Here is a 22,829-nt window from a genome sequence, read left to right on the forward strand (position 1 = left end):
AAAGAGTAGGTATATTTGGGTAGAGGGAATCAAAAGAAATGGTTTGAGGATAGCCACTCCCCTGCTGACTATTCATAAGTCCCACAAAATTTGTGGACTGATTTAGATCATGGTCAGACTCCATAGTAGCAAATGGGATTTAGAAGAATATGGAAAGAAAAGAAAAACGGTTTATGCTTGGAAGATATTCGGGTTTGTGGTTTAAAGATCAAGAAAAGCTTAGTTTATAAGGTGAAGTATATTGGAGTTACAATTAATTTTCGACACCAAACACACAATGAATACACTGCCTAGTCACTTCCATTAATGACATAACAACCACCAATTAAGACTAATGACAACCTAGTCACAAAGAAGTACACATAGGAGCACAAATTAACAGTCATGCTATAACTCAGTACCCCAAAATAGATACTACCAAACAAACAAAGCAATCAATTGGTTTCTAACCAGTTAGGTGTATATTTACCTCTTTCGGTTGGTTGAAATGTTGTTTCCTTGTCGCCTTAACTGTGACTTNTGTTATCTTCATTATATCATCCTCATTCTGACCACTAGTTTTAGCCCTCACCGCAGCAGCATACGTTCCACAAAACTTCCCGACCGTATCACCAATCTTAGCCCATCTCTGTTTACACTGAATTGGCCCTATCTTCTCATTGCCATCAGAAAGTGAACTATCTGAAAAATAATCAGCAACCCTTTTCCAGAAGGTTCTGCCCTTCTGATCATTGCCTTTCACAGCATCCTTGCTGGTGTTTAACCACCCGCTAATGAGAATCCGGTCATCAGAAGGTGTCCATTTCCTTCTTTCCCTACGACTTGCAGTTGTGTCTTCACTTGGGGAAGCTGCGGAACTGACTTGGGAACTAAAGAGAGGAACTGGGGACGAAAGAGTAGGTATATTTGGGTAGAGGGAATCAAAAGAAATGGTTTGAGGATAGCCACTCCCCTGCTGACTATTCATAAGTCCCACAAAATTTGTGGACTGATTTAGATCATGGTCAGACTCCATAGTAGCAAATGGGATTTAGAAGAATATGGAAAGAAAAGAAAAACGGTTTATGCTTGGAAGATATTCGGGTTTGTGGTTTAAAGATCAAGAAAAGCTTAGTTTATAAGGTGAAGTATATTGGAGTTACAATTAATTTTCGACACCAAACACACAATGAATACACTACCTAGTCACTTCCATTAATGACAGAACAACCACCAATTAAGACTAATGACAACCTAGTCACAAAGAAGTACACATAGGAGCACAAATAAACAGTCATGCTATAACTCACTACCCCAAAATAGATACTACCAAACAAACAAAGCAATCAATTGGTTTCTAACCAGTTAGGTGTATATTTACCTTTTTCGGTTGGTTGAAATGTTGTTTCCTTGTCGCCTTAACTGTGACTTGCTTGAGCTCAACTAAAAGAAACTCACAAAACAAGAAACAAGAAATGGTTAGTAATGAAACTAACTGTGTAATGAAACTAACTGTGTAAAGACATCCATTAAAGCATAAATACAGGTACATGAGTCTTAATACCAATTTTGTGAAGACATCCATTAAAGACACAACAACCAACAACCAACTACTAACTCAATCCGACTATGAAAAAACAATTTACAGTTTGCTTATGAACCACATAGGCTGGTTTATAGAGTTTGAATACATATCAAAACAATGCAACTATAACTCATAATATCAAAACAATGAACCACAAAGTCCGGTACATATCAAAACAATGAAACTATAACTCATAATACTCATAAAGCACTCGGACTATTACATAGATCAACTCATAACACTCATAAAACAAACACAAAAACTCAGAATCAACCAACCATCTAACCAAATACAGAGTTCTACACTCTTGACTAATCGGATCATATGCATCATTTCTCACTTTTTGAATTACTTCCAAGCAGACTTATATGGACTCAAAACCCATGAAATTTAAACAAAAACGAATCCTATATCCATGATTTATAAACATACAAAACAAACAATCGATGAAACTCTTCTAACTCGCAAATAAAACTCTTCTAACTCACAAATAAAACTCTTCTAACTCGCAAATAACGCGCAAATACATAAATAAACTAAGATTGAGTCAATTACCTAACGCAATCGAAGTTCTTGAATCTTCCCCAAATATTAGGGTTTCGACAGATCGATCTTCACCGGAATCAAATGCTGTCTGCTTCATCGAAACCAAATCGACGCCGAATCCATGGAGAATCAGACGTGGAAATCAATTGGAAGAGAAGAAAAAAATCTATTGGAAGAGAAGAAAAAATTCAATGGGAATCGCCTTTTCCTTCGACAGAGCGAGAGAGAGAAGAGAGAACACACGAAAAAGAAAGAGAAATGCCAGATAAAATTTACCAAATTAATCTCATCGCGCCACTTGTCCATCAAGAAACGTTTCTTTTGATCCTAAAATAAGAATCGTTTCTTTCAATCCTTAAGCTTTTGTTTTATTAACAATTAAAACCTATACCAAAGAAATTTACTAAGAAACATCTAAGGACTACCAATGAGGATAGTCTTATATATTAAAAACAATGTCAAACAGACCTTATTTGAAATTCTTTCTCCGCTTCCTTTAGAATGTATGCTATGTTCTTGACAAAAAAAAAAAAAAAAAAAAANTGCATGCTAAATTAGTTCCTTGCACGTGAGGGTTAAATTTTTCTTTTTAAAGAAGCAATATAAGACAAAAATTGTCAAACTTACTTCTTAAATTTTGGGAGAGTTCGTCTACTCTATTTGTTACTAAATCACGTAAAGGGTATGAACATTAAAACATAAATGAACTGAGGTAGAAACATATATAAGTTGAAAAAATAGAAAAAATATAGAGAGAGTGATGGATAATTTCCATTTTACCGTCTCTCAATTTTCAGTCCTCACCCGCTCACCTTTACTTTAGACCATTTCCAATGATTTTTTCTATTTTTTTCCTTTATAATAGAGATCTTTATAATAGAGATGAGTTTACTCCAACTCACCTCTATTCTAATCTCTAAAATAGAGTTCCTCTATTTATAGAGGAACTCTTTGTATGAAAAAATAGAATTCTTCTATAAATAAAGGAAAAAATAGCAATCTCTATTTTAGAGGTGGATTGGAGTAAAATTCACCCCTATTATAGAGGATTTCTATTATAGAAGAAAAAATAGAAAACCATTTGAGATGCTCTGCAAAATGCTCTCTTTGATGTATTATTTCTCATGAATCGTTCATGTTTGTCAACATTGCTCATCGACCTCTTTTCCACTCCATATTGTAACCATCTTGGTCACCAAATTCATCTATCCCTTTTTTGTCTCTGTCTAGTTTTTTTTTTTTTTTTTTTTTTTTTNTTTTTTTTTTTAATATGCTGCACATATTAGGACTAATATGTAGAAATGAGAAGAGAAACTTAGGGATGATTATAGTGAACATGAGACAAATACAAAAACGATAAAAATATAGTATTTTTAATGCATCAAAAGTGTTAATCAAAGGAATTTAGACACCTATCGAACCATGATCACACAGAGTTATAACTTAGCCTAGGCTCCTTAGGTCTTCAAAAAACATTTGATCAATCCTATGACCGTGTCATGTGTATTTTGGATATTTGGCATGCAATTTAAGAAAGTAGACTATGTTACCACACTCTTATTTAGTTAACTATATATAGGACACGAGTACTCCACACTCATCATCAAGGTCTCCTTGACAAGGATCGAAGTACCTCTGAGTTAGAGACTTAGAGCCAATATGATTTACTAATTCGTGATCAACACAAATTAGAAAAGATTAAAACTGTCAACAACTATACAATAATTAGCCATGGCCCATGGGGACCAAGCCTAAACACATCAATTGTTCATGAAAAATTTATCGCGAATTGTTCATATAACCTTCCTATATTGTTTCTGTTGATTATGAATTTTCAGTAACATAAAGTTAAACCAATGAGAAGCGAGTTGGTTATGGTGTGGTACAAAGATCACAACCAGAGAAGGATTGAAGAGTGGTTAAAGTGATGGTCAGAGTTTGTTGGTTCTGTTGTGCTCTCCCATGTGGCCATGTGTATATTTGAGACTCTCGTTCATTGTGTATGCATCTACTCTCTCTCTTTCTCCTGTTTGTAACTCGCGTTGAAAGTTTTGTCAATTCAGTTGGTAATCGCATAATGCTTATGATATAGGTAACTTTAGCCCTTGATTCATAGTATTAAATAAACACAATCGTTAAGGAGCTTTGTAGAATATGATAAGATTAGTGATATTAAAATGGGACTACCTTGCCCATTTAGACCTTGCCCATTTAAGTTCTGCCCGTTTTGGACCCGTTTATACCTTGCCCGTTTATATCCTGCCCGTTTAGATTATGTACCCATTTAGACTTTGTCCATTTATTTGGCCCGTTTAGACCCGTTTATACCCTTACCATGAAAAGCTTTTCATTCTTAAGATAGAGAAGAAGATTGTGTTGGCATAGTAGCAAAAGTCCTATCACATACAACAACAACAGTTTAATCGAAATACAATTTCTTTATACGAAAATCTAACAAGGGTGTGTGTAAGTCAAAGTCAAAAACATCTTAAATCAAAGTCGAACAGAATCTCATTAAGCAAAGTCATAATCAAAGTCAGAATCTCATTAAGCAAAGTCAGAATCAAAGTGAGAATCTCATTGATCCTCACCAGTTATTCTACTTATCGATCAAAACCCATCTGAATCTCCTGATCTTGAACATTCTGTTGTGCCAATGTCATCGTTGGTCTCTATGTTACCTATTAAAGATGTGAATTAATTAAAAAGTCACTTATTAAGGAAAATAGTTTTATGTAAAAGTTAAGAGTTTATTTACTTTCATAATCTGCAAAACAACGTAACCAATTACGGGTACAGAGCAAACCTTGAACGTTAGACAGAGAACAAAGAACTGAGATATACGGTTAGACATCCAGATTCAGCAAACAGAGAACTGGAGAGCTACGGTTAGAGAACTGGAGAAGCAAGCAAAGTTTCAATATATAAACATAGAACATTTAGTTTTATCTACTGCAAACTATGATGTAAACAGCTAATATATAAACTCTAATACTACCTACCATAGCCCACTCTAAGAACCTTACCCTGTTACTTTGAAAAAGGTAACATGGCTAAACTTACCATGTTAGTTGTTACCCAGAAACAGTAAGCTTCGTGGAGAATGGAGATGGAGATGGAGACAATTCATAAGTCTCGATAGAGATCGAAAGAGAGAGACGAAGTGAAGAACTATCGAAAGAGAGAGACGAAGTGAAGAACGTCGACGTTTTAGCAAATAAACGGGTTACCCGTTTAATTTCGGGCATACCCGTTAGGCCCACATATTTAAAAGGGTGCACCCGTTTAAATTTTTTGTTTTTTGTAATGTTATTAAATGGGCCACGGGCTTAAATTTTTAAAACTGACCCGTTTAGGCCCGCCGGCATCCTACCCGTTTAAACATCACTAGATAAGATATAACTCGAGTCCTTCACATAACTATGTACGCAATAGTTTTGTAGTCTGAGTCTTGTTGTATCATTCTGTATACATGGTGATTGGAACTATAGAAAACAACTGCTAGTCTAATTTAAATTTTAAATGATCACTTTCGCATTGTATTTCTTTCTTAATTTTAGTATAGACAAGAAAAAAGGTAGAGCCTTTGGACAATTTCAAGAAATTGGCAAAGCTCTCCTTTTTTACATTTGTTTCAAAACGACGTCGTACGGAATCGGAAACGACGAGAGCCTCTCGTTTCAGAGGAGAGAGAGAGAGAGAGAGAGAGAGAGAGAGAGAGAAATCTTATCTTTGCGACTGTGGTGGTGTTGTCAGCCATGGCAAAGACAGAGCCACGATCTCACTCTTCTCTCTTCTTCTGTTCTGTGTCTGAATTCAAAGAGAGTCTCTCTGAAACGAAGCAGGGACTCTTACAAGTTCATTAGAGAGAAAGTGTTGTCCTGTTTTGATTTCTATGGCTTTACCTTCATGCTTAAAGACTACAGTTCCGATGTCTCCGACCACCGGATTTAATCTTTCCGGCAGTCTTATGAAGTCGGACAGTGGCTTTGCCGTTCCGACGAAGCTACAGAGCATCCGAAACAGTGATCGAGAAAGATTTAGAATCCAAGCTGTTTTCAGCTTTCCTCCTGCGTTTCTAACAAGAAATGGTCGAGCTGAGAAGCAGAAACAGCTAAAACAAGATCTTCTTGAAGCCATTGCACCTCTCGAACGTGGTGCTACGGCCTCGCCTGATGATCAGCTTCGGATTGATCAGGTTCTTGATTTCTCTTCCTGTGGGAACCATCATTAGGGTCTTGAGAATAGTTTTGGTACATTTAGGGTCTAGAGAATATGATCAAGAAACAATTCTGAATGACTTTTTTTTGTACGGAGACAGTTAGCTCGTAAGTTGGAAGCAGTTAACCCAACGAAGCAGCCTCTAAAGTCTGATTTAGTCAATGGGAAATGGGAGCTCATTTATACAACCTCTGCTTCGATTTTGCAAGCAAAGGTTAGAACTTTTGTTGCTGTTGTTGTTGTTGTTGTTGTCTATGTTTGTTTTTGGCTTGTTATGTCAATCTCTTTATCTCTTGAACAATGCAACAGAAACCAAGGTTCTTAAGATCAATAACAAACTACCAATCTATCAATGTCGATACACTAAAGGTGCAAAACATGGAGACTTGGCCTTTCTATAACTCGGTAAAGTTTCAAACCGCTGAATTCGCTTTTTGTGTTATTTGCTCACAACTAGGTTTGTTGTGTTAGACCATATTATAGAAAACATTGTTATTGCTTTCCATTGTGTTTTAAACTGTTCCATTGTGGCTAACAAGTGACAAGGCAAGAACATAGGATTAAGACCAAACTTTTATCATCAATCTAGTATTATTTTTGGAGAGTCTTTGTAAAATGAGACTCACATAGCAAACTACGACAATGTTTTTTCTAGGTAACTGGAGACTTGACACCCCTCAATACAAAGAAGGTTGCTGTAAAACTTCAAGTGTTTAAAATTCTCGGCTTTGTAAGTACACCAAAACTACTTGCTGCTATATAAGAGAACCTATACTGTATCAGACACCATATGCTTCTTTTACTGATTGGTGTTGGCTGTGCAGATTCCTGTAAAAGCACCTGATAGCGCGCGCGGTGAACTTGAGATTACCTATGTGGACGAGGAACTACGGTCAGTAGTGAATGATAGTTTTCATTTTCATGTTTTCTGAAGAAATATCCAAAACGTTGGAGTCTTGAAACAATGTTTTTGTTTTGCAGGTTATCAAGAGGTGACAAAGGCAACTTGTTTATATTGAAGATGTTCGATCCCACTTATAGAATCCCTCTCTGATTTATCGAAAAAATGGTTCTGTCTCTCTTCGTCATGTAATCAAACATAAAATCTAATAAGAGAGAATACAAAAAAAAGACGAGCTTTTTTGTAAATGTTTCAGCTTGTTCTGATCGACATTGCATTATATCAGATAAAAAGCTCAAACTTTAAATTGTCATGAGAAATCAGAAAATAACTCATGTCCCTCTGTTGGAAAAGGGGTTATTCTAGAATAATCTAGATTCTAATTTGCATCAAAATGTTACAAGAAAGTTTTGGTTCTTTTCTTCTTTCATCTTGTGTGTTTCTCCGATAAACGACGCCGCCGCATGGTGCTGGTGAGACACACACCTCTTGTTTGTGACGTTTGTCGTCAAATATAGCCTTGCAACGCTTTCTTCTTCCGTCTCCTCGTGAAACTCTTCATTAGTTTGTTTAGAGTCTCTGTCGGATTTCATCTCTCAGCAATCTTGGACCAGAGGAGCTTCAACTTCTATTCATTACCTTCCTAACTTGATAATGCTCATATGCATCTGTATATTCTACCAGGATTCTGAATCTTGATTTGATTGAATTGTACTTACTTGATCAGTTGGCTCCAATCCCGAACTATATGATGTGCATGCGGTACAACTGTACAAGAGTCACTGTAAGATTCTTAAATTTTTTGCCTCTTCTTGGTCCCAACAAAACCTTCTCACATATTTCTTATCTTACTGTCTGATTATCACCTTTAGGGTATAAAGTTTGATGTTAGAGCTTCTTGGAGTCGTAATTGCATAATGCTTATGAATTATGATTTATGATATAGGTACTATAAGAAACAATTGGGTCTCATTGTGTTCTTTCTTGATTTTGGTATAGGGACTAGAAAATGGGAAAGCTCTTCTTTCTTTTTACATTTGTTCCAAACGACGACGTAATGAGTGGGAAACGACGAGGGCCTCTCCTTTGAGAGGGGGTGTGGAAAAATCTCATCTTTGACTTGCGGTGGTGTGACTTGTCAGCCATGACAAAGACCGAGCAACGATCTCTCTCTTTTCCCTTTCCCTTCTTATGTGTCTGTCTTCGAACAGAGTGCAATGTAACATAGTAATATCCAATAAGAGATACCTTTTATATACCTTTTATATCTCTCGTCAAGTGCAATGTAACATAGTAATATCCAATAAGAGAGAATAAAAAGACGAGCTTCTTCTGTAAACGTTTAAATGTTAAGCAACAAAAAGCGCAAAACCTTAAATGGGATAAATCTCAGCAATAAAAATAAAAATTTGGTTGTTTTTCTTCTTCCTTATCGTGTGTGTCTCTTATGAGTGGGTCGGGTATTAAGTTTGATGTAAGAGCCTCTTCTGTAAACGTTTAAGTGTTAAGCAACAAAAAGCGCAAAACCTTAAATGGGATATATCTCAGCAATAAAAATAAAAATTTGGTTGTTTTTCTTCTTCCTTATCGTGTGTGTCTCTTATGAGTGGGTCGGGTATTAAGTTTGATGTAAGAGCCTCTTCTGTAAACGTTTAAGTGTTAAGCAACAAAAAGCGCAAAACCTTAAATGGGATATATCTCAGCAATAAAAATAAAAATTTGGTTGTTTTTCTTCTTCCTTATCGTGTGTGTCTCTTATGAGTGGGTCGGGTATTAAGTTTGATGTAAGAGCCTCTTCTGTAAACGTTTAAGTGTTAAGCAACAAAAAGCGCAAAACCTTAAATGGGATATATCTCAGCAATAAAAATAAAAATTTGGTTGTTTTTCTTCTTCCTTATCGTGTGTGTCTCTTATGAGTGGGTCGGGTATTAAGTTTGATGTAAGAGCCTCTTCTGTAAACGTTTAAGTGTTAAGCAACAAAAAGCGCAAAACCTTAAATGGGATATATCTCAGCAATAAAAATAAAAATTTGGTTGTTTTTCTTCTTCCTTATCGTGTGTGTCTCTTATGAGTGGGTCGGGTATTAAGTTTGATGTAAGAGCCTCTTCTGTAAACGTTTAAGTGTTAAGCAACAAAAAGCGCAAAACCTTAAATGGGATATATCTCAGCAATAAAAATAAAAATTTGGTTGTTTTTCTTCTTCCTTATCGTGTGTGTCTCTTATGAGTGGGTCGGGTATTAAGTTTGATGTAAGAGCCTCTTCTGTAAACGTTTAAGTGTTAAGCAACAAAAAGCGCAAAACCTTAAATGGGATATATCTCAGCAATAAAAATAAAAATTTGGTTGTTTTTCTTCTTCCTTATCGTGTGTGTCTCTTATGAGTGGGTCGGGTATTAAGTTTGATGTAAGAGCCTCTTCTGTAAACGTTTAAGTGTTAAGCAACAAAAAGCGCAAAACCTTAAATGGGATATATCTCAGCAATAAAAATAAAAATTTGGTTGTTTTTCTTCTTCCTTATCGTGTGTGTCTCTTATGAGTGGGTCGGGTATTAAGTTTGATGTAAGAGCCTCTTCTGTAAACGTTTAAGTGTTAAGCAACAAAAAGCGCAAAACCTTAAATGGGATATATCTCAGCAATAAAAATAAAAATTTGGTTGTTTTTCTTCTTCCTTATCGTGTGTGTCTCTTATGAGTGGGTCGGGTATTAAGTTTGATGTAAGAGCCTCTTCTGTAAACGTTTAAGTGTTAAGCAACAAAAAGCGCAAAACCTTAAATGGGATATATCTCAGCAATAAAAATAAAAATTTGGTTGTTTTTCTTCTTCCTTATCGTGTGTGTCTCTTATGAGTGGGTCGGGTATTAAGTTTGATGTAAGAACTTTCTTCGTAAATCACATAAGAAACTCAGAAAAGAGTCTCAACAAAGTAAATACATGACAAAAAGAAATGTAACATAAAAAGAAGTTTCTTCTCCAAAATTTGAGGACTCAATTTGATGTTGTTTATTGCTGCTCCTCGAGATTATAATAGTGACAATTAGATCATCCTTTTGAAAGTTCAAGTTTTTGTGATTCTAGCATTTGCATCTAAACTGGTTTGTTTTTAACTCACCAACCTTTGCTCCCCTATAAGGCTATTATAATAACTTTTTTTTTTTATGTCAACAACCAAGACTTCAATTTAGATTTTGACAACTTTTGGTCATATTCACGAGTTGTCCTGCTTTGGAATCTTAAGGGGGAATGGTGTATAGGGCCAACCACACCTCACTGTACAGATGTTGTCTGATGGACCCTCACACACACACACACACATGACATAATCACACACTATATATATATATATATAATAAATTCTTCTGTCTTTCAAGTTTCAGAACAAGGTTTCCTATATATCACGAGCCTCTCATCCAAGCCCAACGGTCTTATTCACTCCAACCCCGCTCCACTTCTTCTTCTTCCAAACAAACATGTCTCAGAAGCCAAAGCATCTCTCTTTAGTTATGTCTTCACTTCTAATTATTTTAGCTACTTTATTATGTTTAACAGAGTCCAAAACTTTCTGGGGTGATGTGAAAGCTCTTAAAGACTTGAAAAGCTCAGTAGATGCCAAATCCATGAGTCCAGGCTCTTGTCTGAGTACCTGGGACTTCTCCCTCGATCCCTGCGACAATGTCTTCAGCGACACATTCACTTGCGGGCTCCGCTGCGTATCGGGTCGGGTCACTGAGCTCAGTTTTGACCAGGCCGGTTACTCCGGCTCCCTCTCTTCCTTCTCCTTCAACCTCCCTTATCTCCACACCCTCGATCTCACCGGCAACTACTTCTCCGGTCCACTCCCCGACTCACTATCCAATCTCGCCCGTCTCACCCGCCTCGCCCTCTCCGGAAACTCCTTCTCAGGATCCATACCCGACTCCCTCGGGTCGATGCCGCTTCTCGTGGACCTCCTTCTAGACAACAACCGCCTCGACGGCTCTGTTCCGGCGAGTTTTAACGGTCTTTCCAGCCTAAAACGGTTAGAGATCCAAGTCAACAACATCTCCGGCGAGTTCCCTGATCTCAGCTCACTCAAAAACCTCTATTACCTCGACGCTAGCGATAACCGGATCTCGGGTCGGATCCCGTCATCGTTACCGGAGTCTCTAGTCCAAATCTCGATGCGAAACAACCTCATCCGAGGAACCATCCCTCAAAGCTTCAAACTTTACAGCTCTCTCCAAGTGATTGATCTTGCCCACAACAAACTCAGCGGCTCAATCCCATCTTTCATCTTCACTCATCAGTCTCTACAGCAGCTAACACTCTCCTTCAACGGCTTCACCTCTTTAGATTCACCTTACTATTCTCCCTTGAGTCTCCCCAGCGAGCTTATATCAATCGATCTCAGCAACAACCGGATCCAAGGCGTGTTACCTCTGTTCTTGGGTTTATCACCAAAGCTCTCAGCTTTGTCCTTGGAGAACAACAACTTCTTTGGTATGATCCCGACCCAATACGTCTTGAAAACCGTCTCGTCCGGATCCGAATTCTCCCGGTTTCAGAGACTCTTGCTAGGCGGGAATTTCTTATTCGGTGTCGTACCGGGTCCTTTGATGGCTCTGAAGCCTGGCTCAGCGAACTTGCAGCNTCCTGTACACGGCTACGGTAGAATTTGATTCACATGATTTGAACTCAAGATCATCGCTGATTTCTCTAACGTCGCTGAGGTCCTTGTTGTACTCGAAATAGAGAGTATCTCCAACACGAAATTGTTTATNAATGCAGAAAGTTTAGCCGTGTTATTCCATGATTCTTCTCATTTTATCCCGGTCCGGTCGAGTTGGCCTTCCTATAACTCGGTAAAGTTTCAAACCTGAAATTCTCTTTTCGTACCGTTTGCACAACTAGGTTCACGTCTTGTACCATTAAGGCTGATTAGGGAAGAACAAATGATTTTAAGACATCATCAATGTAATATGCCTTTAGCAGAGTTGGTAAAAATTAGACCTGCTCATGTATGTTATGAGGCATCATACATACCTTAATATCGCTTGTTCTGTATATCACCTCATCATGCATGTAATCTAATAAAATCTAATAAGAGGGGAACAAAAAAGAGAGGAGCTTTTGTCATTATTTTCAACTTGTTCTGATCGACATTGTGCACTATATCAGATAAAAAGCTCAAATCTTGAAATTGTCAAGAGAAAACAGAGCAGACTCATGTCTCTTTGTGATGGACACTCAGGTGTCCCTTGTCATATAATGGAGCATGTTCACGTTCATGATCAAACTATAAAGAAACGTCGAAAATTTAAGAAAAATACATGAAATTATTTAAATTAAACAATGTATTTCAGCCACTGAACAACTAAAAACCAAAAGAAAATCAAAAATAAAAAAACTCTTAAAAACCAAAGAAAAAAAAAACCCTTAAACTAAAACTCCCCATGGTTGATTAGTTAGTTGATCCGAATGCTTAGTGATGAGGTCTGATAATGCATAACCACCACCTCCACCTGTTGCAGCGGTTAATAGGTGAGAGCTTCTTGGGAACATCGGGCAAAGTAACATCTTCGGTTGATGGTTGCACCGTGACTCGAAGCTTAATGCCAGCCTGACAAAGACCGGTCTTTAAGCTTACAAAATAATGCACTCCTGGTTTAGTGAGCTTAACGAGATCGTGTCCGGTCTTGTACACGGCTACGGTAGAATTTGATTCACATGATTTGAACTCAAGATCATCGCTGATTTCTCTAACGTCGCTGAGGTCCTTGTTGTACTCGAAATAGAGAGTATCTCCAACACGAAATTGTTTATTTTTACTCCACTTGTAATAGTAGTAACTGGTGTAGACGCTCCATCCTTTGGAATCACCTACCTTGTAGATCCTTCCCATCTTGCTTGGTGGTGGTGGAGGAATCGGACGTGACGGTTCATGGTNCAAAAACTCTTAATAACACCAAAAAAAAAAACCCTTAAAACTAAAACTCCCCATGGTTGATTAGTAAGTTGATCCGAATGCTTAGTGATGAGGTCTGATAATGCATAACCACCACCTCCACCTGTTGCAGCGGTTAATAGGTGAGAGCTTCTTGGGAACATCGGGCAAAGTAACATCTTCGGTTGATGGTTGCACCGTGACTCGAAGCTTAATGCCAGCCTGACAAAGACCGGTCTTTAAGCTTACAAAATAATGCACTCCTGGTTTAGTGAGCTTAACGAGATCGTGTCCTGTCTTGTACACGGCTACGGTAGAATTTGATTCACATGATTTGAACTCAAGATCATCGCTGATTTCTCTAACGTCGCTGAGGTCCTTGTTGTACTCGAAATAGAGAGTATCTCCAACACGAAATTGTTTATTTTTACTCCACTTGTAATAGTAGTAACTGTTGTAGACTCTCCATCCTTTGGAATCACCTACCTTGTAGATCCTTCCCATCTTGCTTGGTGGTGGTGGAGGAATCGGACGTGACGGTTCATGGTTCTTGCTCGGTGGTGGTGGTGATGAAGGAATTGGACGTGAGGTGCCATGGACGACAAGAACGTCGAGTTTAAGTCCGTTGACGCATTGAATATGATTTGAGGTGATGAAGTAATGATGTCCTGGTTCCTTGAAGGTTACGACATCGTATCCGGTGTTGTAAACAACTTTAGGAGAAGAGGCATCGCATGAATCATACTCTAAAGCGCTGGAAACTTGAGCGAGGTCGTTGACGTTCTGATCGTATTCGAAGACGAGGGAATCTCCGACGTGGAATTGCTTATTTTCAGCCCAAGAGTCGTCTTTGACAGTCCATCCATAGTCACCACCGACGTTGTATAGTTTAGCCGAGGTGGAACTAAAGAGAAACATGATCACGAGCACGAAGCCAAAGATCTTCTTGGTGGCCATGATTTCAGAACGTATGAATGGGAAGAAGAAGTTGAACGATGATGAGATGTTTGGTGAAAAAAGAATGTCACGTATGTGCTCTATTTATATAGCTTTACGAATCATAATAATTAATCCTTGTCCTTTTAGGATTAAGTTTAGTTTAATCTCTTAACATGAATGAATTTTAAGATATTTCTTTTAACGCTGTTCCTTTTTGGAATTGGATTCACTTTTTTTGCCATCCTTTTCTAATTGGGAAGGTTTTTGTTTTTTCTGCAATCCTTCAAACGGCGCCGTATGAAGCTGGCGAGACACAGACCTCTCGTTTCGGAGTTTGTCGTCAGGTATAGCCGTATAGGCCTTGCAACGCTTTCTTCTTCCTTCTTCCTCTTGTTTCGGAGTTTGTCGTCAGGTATAGCCGTATAGTCACCAAAAGTCTCTCTATGAATCGGCACAACATACTCTGATGGGTTTTATCGCTCTGCAATCTTGGAGCAGAGGAGCTTCAACTTCTCTTCATCTCCTTCGTCCTCGTCCAGGACCTCCAGGTAAGTTCGATTCCTAACTCCATATCATCATAGTATGTGTATTCTATAAAGATTTTGAACTTTTTTTGGGTTGAATTGTGCTTACTTGATCAGTTGGCTCCAACCCTAAGCTATATGTTGCTCCAGCAGTACAAGCAGTTACTGTAAGATTCTTGGATTTTCTGCCTCTTCTTGGTCTGAATAAAATCTGCTAACAGATGATCTAATTGTCTGATTAATTATATTCAGAGTTTTAAGTTTGATGTAAGAGCCTCTTCAAGTCGTAAATCACTTAAGAACCCCAAAAGAGAGTCTCAACAAGGTAAAGACATAACCACAAGAAATGTTACAGAAGAAGAAGTGACTTCTCCAAGATTTGAGGAAGCTCAAGTTGATACTGATGTTGTTGTCGTTGCTCCTCGAGAAGAAGTGCTTCAGGCGTGCACTGTAACTTCTGGTTTAATGGCTGCACTAGGTCTGATCATCAGGAAGGTGAATCCCATTTGAAAGTTTTTGGTTTTTTTGTTGTTGTGATTCTAACATATGCATCTAACTGATTTGGTTGCTACTAGTAGGCGTCTCAGGTTGCTTCCACTGAAGGATTACCAGTCCCAGACTGCTCTAGTGACATACCATGTAACATTTCAAAAAGAACTGATTATGTGGTTTATGTAATTATCATCTGAGAGAATCAATAAACTTGTTTGTGTTGTTTGCAGTTGGGTTTGAAACTTGGCATCTCGGGTTAATTGCTGGAATTGTAGTGTTTATATCATCAAGCAGGTTATTGCTACTTAAATATTGGCCAGATTTTGCTGATTCTAGTGAAGCAGCAAACCGACAGGTAGAAAACATTACTCAATTACATTCATATACGGTTCTCTGAAACTCCACTTATTGTCTTCGTTGGTATTCACTACTTGCAGATTCTTACTTCGCTCGAACCTTTAGATTACCTTGTTGTTGCAATGCTACCTGGAATTAGTGAGGTAACAATTTAACAGTCAAAGATAGTAAGACACAAAAACAAAAATAGTATTTTGTTCATTGGTTTGATAGATTGATGGTTTCACAGGAAATGCTCTTTAGAGGTGCATTGATGCCTTTAGTCGGAGCCAATTGGAACGGTATTGTGGCGGTTGGACTCATCTTCGGTTTACTTCATCTAGGAAGTGGAAGAAAGTATTCTTTTGCAGTTTGGTAGTAAACCATTTTTATCAAACATTTTGGTACCTCAATGCTCATGAGAATTGCATAGATCAAATCTTGAATTCTGTTTGTGGTTTCTTGAAAAAATTTCAGGGCGTCGATTGTTGGTATAGTCTATGGTTATGCAGCGGTTTTATCGTCGAGTCTTGTTGTTCCGATGGCCGCCCACGCGCTCAACAACTTGGTCGGAGGTCTGTTGTGGCGACGTAGTTCCAACTCCAAGATCAAAGTCACTGGAGTGAAATAAACAAAAATTTACAGAAAAGGGGCTGAATTGAAAAGTTTACAATTTTAGTGAGTGGTTTTGTTAAACATTTATAACCGAGAGTGTGCTTATTGCAAAATTACTGTACCAAAGTCTGTCACAAAGGACAAAAGTGTGAAATTGGATCTCTATGCATTAATGAAGTGAAAAGTGAAAAACCAATCATGATTAAAGAGTCTCATGATTTTTTTAGTGACAGTACTGTTACTTGAAATTTATATTAAAAAATTGAAACTAAATATTTCCTTTTTGGTTTATTAAAATTAAAATTGAATATTACTTACATGAATATATTTAATATTACCGGAAAAGGAAGTGTTTCGCCGGTCAAAAAAGTCAGATGAGAACAGAAACGTGAACAATGGAGAGACACAGACGTCTCCTTCTCTTGTGCGAAATGTGAATTTTTAAAGATGTAAACTTTTTTTTTTTCAATTTTCTAAACTCCAACATCCGATAAATGAAGTTTCTTTTTTTATAGGAATTTGCACACTTTACCTTGACATTAAAGCAACAAGCTTTGAAAACCAAAAACCAAAACAAAATCCCATAAACCCAGAATTCGAGTGGGGAGAAGAGAGAGAGAGAGAGAGCTGATATGGCGAATGAATGTGCTAAAACTGGAGGTTGTCCCAGCGATTACGTCGCCGTTGCAATTTCAGTAATCTGCTTCTTCGTGTATGTATTGTCTTCTTCTTTCATCTTCTCTGTTTCAGCTCCTTTCTTCTTAGTTGTGAAAGATCTGGGTTTTATTATTTTACTGGGTTTTGCTTTGCTTGTTTGACTCTCTTCTTGACTTGGGTCGGAAAACAAAAAATCTCTAATTTTTGGGGTTTCAATCGTTTTTTTTTTTTTAATGTTCGTATGATGTCTTGTAAGTGTTTGATATTATGTCTCATCGGAATTGCTTTTGTTTATATGACGCAAAGGATCTGTCTTTTTGTTTCGTTTCAGCTCTTTTAGCTGGGAATTATTAGATGTTCTTACTCTTAGTATCTTGATAGCAAGATTCAAATACTTAGATTTGAAGTTTATAAGCTTGATTCAATGAACTTCCCAAGTTGTTTCATTTCTTTATTAAGTTCGATTCTCTCTTGATGGTTTTCACTTTTGTTTACTAGGCTTCTATCGCGTTCAGTCTTACCGTGTTTGATTCACAAGGCTCCTCGTACTAACAGTAGCAGTTTCTGGATCCCTGTTATTCAAGTTGTCTCCAGCTTCAATCTTTTGTTCTCAATTATGGTTAGACTACTTGATGATTATAAAAGAATTTACTACTTTTGTTGAGTTTCTATACGAAGATTTATCCTTTAATTTTCTTAGATGTCAGTTAATTTGCTTCGAATCAGGACGAAACATTGGTGGCGATATTGCTATCTTTGGGCAGGTTTGTTTAGAAAAAACAGGATTCCTCATCTTCTTAAACGAGTTCTATTGTACAATTTGATATGTAATCCTGTAATGTTTGGTTTTAGTGTGGATCGAAGGACCACTTGGATTCGGTTTGCTGATGAGCTGCCGTATAACTCAGGCGTTTCAACTCTACTTCATATTTGTCAAGTAAGGATCAATCTCACTCAATATGCTTTCTATTATCAGGGGATGTTGGATTACGATTCTAATTGTGTTTCATGTTATTTGGCTATATGTATACTCTTTGCAATGTAGGAAACGTCTACCACCCGTAAAATCCTACATATTCCTACCTCTTGTTTTGTTGCCATGGATCTTTGTATCTGCTAGTAAGAATTCAGAACTCTGATGTGTACTTTGCTATTGTTTTCGTTTTTTTCTTTTGGTTTTTGGATAATAACTCATAGGCTTTTTGATTTTGTTTTTTAGTAATCCACGCAAAAAGGCCTCTCAATCGTCAATGCCACATGGGTCCTCGATGGACTTTCCCAGTTGCAGGCCTTCATGCTTTCTATGTCCTTGCCTTAATTGCATTCACAAGAGCTGTCCGACATGTAGAATTTAGATTTGATGAGCTTAGAGATCTCTGGAAAGGAATTCTTGTCTCAGCCACTTCAATCATTATATGGGTAACAGCGTTTGTATTAAACGAGATTTATGATGAAATCTCTTGGCTTCAGGTTTCTTCAAGATTTGTACTTTTAGTCACGGTATGAAAGCTAATGCCAAGGTTTTGCTTTATCATTTTGCAGTTGTACTTTTAACAGACTTGTGAGTTTCTTTTTCTTTCAGGGTGGGATTCTTGTAGTTGTCTTCTTCTCCATCTCGAGTAACCAACCTCTTCTTTCACAAATCAGCTTGAAAAAAAGAGAACAGTTTGAGTTTCAAAGAATGGGTCAAGCTCTAGGCATACCTGATAGTGGATTATTATTTCGAAAGGAGGAGTTTCGACCTGTTGACCCTAACGAGCCACTCGATAAGCTTCTTCTCAATAAAAGATTTCGCCAATCGTTTATGGAGTTTGCTGATAGGTACTATATTTGATGTGTACGATGATCTCATTTTTTAATCCCGGTTTCGCCATTTTATTCAAACGAAATGTTTTGTATGTTGTTAGCTGCTACGCTGGAGAAACATTGCATTTCTATGAAGAAGTGTATGATCATGGTAAAATCCCGGTAGATGATTCGACAAGAAGAATCTACATGGCTAGACATATCATGGAGAAGTTCATTGTCGCAGGTTTATTATTTGTTCATCTTCTTGCTTCCTCATAGACCCGTCTCAGGTGTTCTCTGCTTAACTGTAACTATCAGTTCCTTGACCGCAGGAGCGGAAATGGAAGTAAACTTATCTCATAAAACCCGGCAAGAGATCTTAACCACTCAAGATCTAACTCATCCTGATCTCTTCAAAAACGCATTAAATGAAGTGATGCAATTGATCAAGATGGTAAAATAACATCTCACTTTCACTCTCTTCACCTCAGAGCTTATTCTCTTGAATCTCATTGTTTTTAATGATTTTGAAGAACTTGGTGAGAGATTACTGGTCATCCATCTTCTTCATCAAGTTCAAAGAAGTGGAGAGCTGTGACGAGGCAATGCATAAGGAAGGATGGAGCTTTTCATCTCCAAGACTAAGTTCAGTTCAAGGCTCTGATGATCCGTTCTATCAAGAACATATGTCAAAGAGTTCAAGATGCAGTAGTCCCGGTTAAGGAGTCTAAACTAGTACAGACCAGAACTTAAATAGATTGTTCATAGCAAATCAATCCATATGTAATCTCTCATTTCACATTTCTTGTACATGTCTTTTTCTTACTCTTGTAATACCAAACTGAGAGAGACAATGTCCGGTTCCGATTTTGGTTTGGTTTTGAATGTGTATACCGGAGAAAACTTTGGAAAAATGAGATGTCTGGAACATTACATGTATATGCCATCACCCGTTTCAAAATAATACCAGATTTCTTTATTAGAATGTAACTGATAAATGTTAAAAAAATTTAATTATAAAAACATTTCATATAACATCCATAGCAAAGAACTCTTGACCCTTATGATTATTGTCATGTCCTTGCAGATTGATGATGTTGCGACACATGTTTCATGATCACACATATGGCAATAATGTTTTCCACATTTATCTCACGCGTGTCCAACATCTTAACTTTTTATTTTCTTTTACCGCTTGAGTTACTTTTTTTTTTTTTTCTAAAATCTTATAAATTTGTGAAAGAATTTTTTTCCAACACCAAAAATATTGTTAAAATCACGAATTTTTAAATTGTGGTCATTTTAATCATCAACTTTTTTGGAGACTATTATAAACATAAATTTTTGTTGATTTATCGTTTAAATCATCAAACCTTGTTTACCACAACGAATTGGACATATCGTTAAATTCTTAAACAGAGTAATCAGCCGACGTTAATAGGTCGTTAATCTTCCCCGTTAGTGTCAAAACAACGCCGTTTTATACCCAAGAGAAAACAGAACAAAATCCCCAAATCGAAAACAAAATTCCTAATTTGAAATCAAACCTTAAATCTCGATTTTTCCATCAATTTCTCAGTCTCAAATGCCGAAAGTGAGAAATAAAGGTGTGATATCGTTTGTTGGAACTCCACCTCGACCTCCACCAGAAGATGAACCACTGAGTCTAATTGTGTTTGATCGAAACCCATTAGATGAAGAGGCTCGAATTGGAGATGGAGCTCCACCTCCACCGCAAGACGTTGCAGTTTCTAATGTCGGAGATGGAGGTGGTGAACCGGTTGTGTTTGTATCTGAATCTATTGTTGGAGCTAAAAGAAATAGAGGTAAAGGTGGAGCTTCAGGTCGGCGTCGAAAACGTAAAAAAAGAAATGATGGAAGTGATGAAGATGACGAAGTGGAGCATGATAGTGAAGATGACTGCGCCGTGTATGGATGAGGATTGCAATGATGTTGATGATGCAGTAGATGGTGGAGATGAAGAAGCTAATGTCGAAGAAGTGGCTATTGAAGAAGTTGCTAACTTAAACATTGAAGATGATTTTCCAGAGATGGTTAGAACAGAGGAAGCTGGTTCCGATTCTGACAGTGGTGATGATATATGGGACGACGAGAAGATACCAGATCCTTTGTCGTCGGACGACGAAAATGACATCGAAGAAGAAGACAAAGACGAGGCAGCTCCTCAAGATTGGTCTGATCCAGAGACTTTGCTAGCAGTGGAGAAAACATACAACTCTCCCGATGACTTTAAGCTTGCCGTGTTGATGTATTCTTTGAAGACAAGGTACAACATTAAACTCTATAGGTCTAATGCTTTCTTGGTTGGTGCAAAGTGTTGCTATGTTGATGAGGATGGTGTTGAATGTCCTTGGAGAGTGTATTGCTCATATGAGAAGAGGAAGCATAAGATGCAAATTAGAGTTTATGTGAATGAGCATATATGTGTTAGGTCAGAGTATACAAAAATGTTGAAGAGGTCTTCTATAGCATTTTTGTTTGAGGAAAGGTTGAGAATAAATCCAAAGCTTACAAAATATGAGATGGCTACTGAGATTAAGAGGGAGTATAACTTAGAAGTAACACCAGATCAGTGTGCAAAGGCCAAGACCAAAGTGATGAGTGCAAGAAAGGCTAGTCATGATTCACATTTTGCAAGAATATGGGATTATCAAGCAGAGGTATTGAATCAGAACAAAGACTCAAAATTTGAGATTGAGATAGTTCCTGGACCGGTAATTGGAAGCAAACAGAGGTTTTTTTGGTTGTATATCTATTTTAAAGCTCAAAAGGGTACATGGAAAAAAACTTGTAGACCTATCATAGGGATAGATGGAGCTTTTTTAAAATGGNAGATCCTTTGTCGTCGGACGACGAAAATGACATCGAAGAAGAAGACAAAGACGAGGCAGCTCCTCAAGATTGGTCTGATCCAGAGACTTTGCTAGCAGTGGAGAAAACATACAACTCTCCCGATGACTTTAAGCTTGCCGTGTTGATGTATTCTTTGAAGACAAGGTACAACATTAAACTCTATAGGTCTAATGCTTTCTTGGTTGGTGCAAAGTGTTGCTATGTTGATGAGGATGGTGTTGAATGTCCTTGGAGAGTGTATTGCTCATATGAGAAGAGGAAGCATAAGATGCAAATTAGAGTTTATGTGAATGAGCATATATGTGTTAGGTCAGAGTATACAAAAATGTTGAAGAGGTCTTCTATAGCATTTTTGTTTGAGGAAAGGTTGAGAATAAATCCAAAGCTTACAAAATATGAGATGGCTACTGAGATTAAGAGGGAGTATAACTTAGAAGTAACACCAGATCAGTGTGCAAAGGCCAAGACCAAAGTGATGAGTGCAAGAAAGGCTAGTCATGATTCACATTTTGCAAGAATATGGGATTATCAAGCAGAGGTATTGAATCAGAACAAAGACTCAAAATTTGAGATTGAGATAGTTCCTGGACCGGTAATTGGAAGCAAACAGAGGTTTTTTTGGTTGTATATCTATTTTAAAGCTCAAAAGGGTACATGGAAAAAAACTTGTAGACCTATCATAGGGATAGATGGAGCTTTTTTAAAATGGGATATAAAAGGGCATGTTCTAGCTGCAGTTGGAAGGGATGGAGACAATAGAATTGTACCTCTTCCTTGGGCAGTTGTAGAAATAGAAAATGATGATAACTGAGACTGGTTTTTGAGACATCTCTCAGCAGTTTTGGTTTGGTTACAATTACACCTTTAGCTCTCATTTCGGATAAACAATCGGTATGTATCCCATCTTTCATTTTTTATTTTTATTGTTGTATCGGGTTACAATACGAGACTTACCCTTTTGTTAATTTGACTTTTTGCAGGGTTTAGTTAAAGCAATCAGTAACATCCTTCCACAGGCTGAACATCAACAATGTTCAAAACACATAATGGATAACTGGAAGCGAGACAGCCACGATCAAGAACTACAACGCATTTTTTGGAGGATAGCACGAAGCTACACCACAGGGCAGTTCAATGACAATATGGCAGAACTGAAGCAGTACAATCCTCAAGCATACACCACTCTACAAGTTACAAATCCAAAAACATGGTCAAGAGCTTTTTTCAAGATTAGTACTTGCTGCAATGACAATCTTAACAATCTCAGTGAGTCATTTAATATGACTATTAGACAAGCCAGGAGAAAGCCTTTGTTGGATTTGCTTGAGGACATATGAAGACAGTGCATGGTCAGAAATGCAAAGAGGTTTATCGTAGCTGATAGGTTGAAGACACAGTTCACAAAAAGAGCTCATGCAGAGATTGAAAAAGCAATTGCTGGAGCCCAATATT

The 22,829-nt window shown here is 37.5% G+C and overlaps 6 protein-coding genes across 8 annotated transcripts in view; 4 read left to right on the plus strand and 2 right to left on the minus strand.

Annotated features, from left to right (window-relative positions):
• LOC109132653 overlaps positions 1 to 2,313 on the minus strand; it is a 4,697-nt gene extending 2,384 nt beyond the window's left edge. The window contains exons 1-3 of the mRNA XM_019244533.1: positions 2,120 to 2,313; positions 1,397 to 1,422; positions 470 to 505 (exon numbers count right to left, since the gene is read on the minus strand). Of these exons, the coding sequence (XP_019100078.1) occupies positions 470 to 505; positions 1,397 to 1,422; positions 2,120 to 2,207 (150 nt within the window). The 5' untranslated portion in view covers positions 2,208 to 2,313. The remainder of the gene's footprint in view (positions 1 to 469; positions 506 to 1,396; positions 1,423 to 2,119) is intronic.
• On the plus strand, positions 5,808 to 7,565 carry LOC104779815 (probable plastid-lipid-associated protein 4, chloroplastic). The gene is made up of 6 exons (XM_010504203.2): positions 5,808 to 6,308; positions 6,432 to 6,545; positions 6,641 to 6,736; positions 6,987 to 7,061; positions 7,156 to 7,223; positions 7,313 to 7,565. Exons 1-6 carry the CDS (start codon positions 6,006 to 6,008, stop codon positions 7,383 to 7,385), a joined length of 729 nt encoding a protein of 242 aa, XP_010502505.1. The 5' UTR covers positions 5,808 to 6,005; the 3' UTR covers positions 7,386 to 7,565.
• LOC104783529 (probable LRR receptor-like serine/threonine-protein kinase At4g36180) lies at positions 10,619 to 11,887 on the plus strand. Its single transcript, XM_010508672.2, has one exon. The coding sequence runs from the start codon at positions 10,700 to 10,702 to the stop codon at positions 11,885 to 11,887; it is 1,188 nt and encodes a 395-aa protein (XP_010506974.1). The 5' UTR covers positions 10,619 to 10,699.
• On the minus strand, positions 12,691 to 14,179 carry LOC104783530 (uclacyanin 1-like). The gene is made up of 2 exons (XM_010508673.2): positions 13,639 to 14,179; positions 12,691 to 13,161 (listed from the first exon to the last, which is right to left on the minus strand). Exons 1-2 carry the CDS (start codon positions 14,107 to 14,109, stop codon positions 12,691 to 12,693), a joined length of 942 nt encoding a protein of 313 aa, XP_010506975.1. The 5' UTR covers positions 14,110 to 14,179.
• Positions 14,395 to 16,265, plus strand: LOC104779816. Its single transcript, XM_010504204.1, has 8 exons — positions 14,395 to 14,639; positions 14,733 to 14,782; positions 14,868 to 15,110; positions 15,194 to 15,254; positions 15,338 to 15,462; positions 15,545 to 15,607; positions 15,694 to 15,818; positions 15,921 to 16,265. The coding sequence occupies exons 1-8, from the start codon at positions 14,558 to 14,560 to the stop codon at positions 16,072 to 16,074; spliced, it is 903 nt and encodes a 300-aa protein (XP_010502506.1). The 5' UTR covers positions 14,395 to 14,557; the 3' UTR covers positions 16,075 to 16,265.
• LOC104779817 (regulator of G-protein signaling 1) lies at positions 16,414 to 19,442 on the plus strand. 3 transcript variants are annotated; one of them, XM_010504206.1, is made up of 11 exons: positions 16,414 to 16,491; positions 16,574 to 16,770; positions 17,214 to 17,334; positions 17,416 to 17,479; positions 17,568 to 17,652; positions 17,761 to 17,834; positions 17,935 to 18,215; positions 18,298 to 18,536; positions 18,623 to 18,747; positions 18,836 to 18,957; positions 19,037 to 19,442. In XM_010504206.1, exons 2-11 carry the CDS (start codon positions 16,691 to 16,693, stop codon positions 19,223 to 19,225), a joined length of 1,380 nt encoding a protein of 459 aa, XP_010502508.1. In that variant the 5' UTR covers positions 16,414 to 16,491; positions 16,574 to 16,690; the 3' UTR covers positions 19,226 to 19,442. The 3 variants fall into 3 exon arrangements, with proteins under 3 accessions (XP_010502508.1, XP_010502507.1, XP_010502509.1); XM_010504207.2 differs by having other exon boundaries at positions 16,423 to 16,482; XM_010504205.2 differs by having other exon boundaries at positions 16,420 to 16,770.

This window comes from Camelina sativa, chromosome 4, assembly GCF_000633955.1.
Source record: "Camelina sativa cultivar DH55 chromosome 4, Cs, whole genome shotgun sequence".
Taxonomy (NCBI): domain Eukaryota; kingdom Viridiplantae; phylum Streptophyta; class Magnoliopsida; order Brassicales; family Brassicaceae; genus Camelina; species Camelina sativa.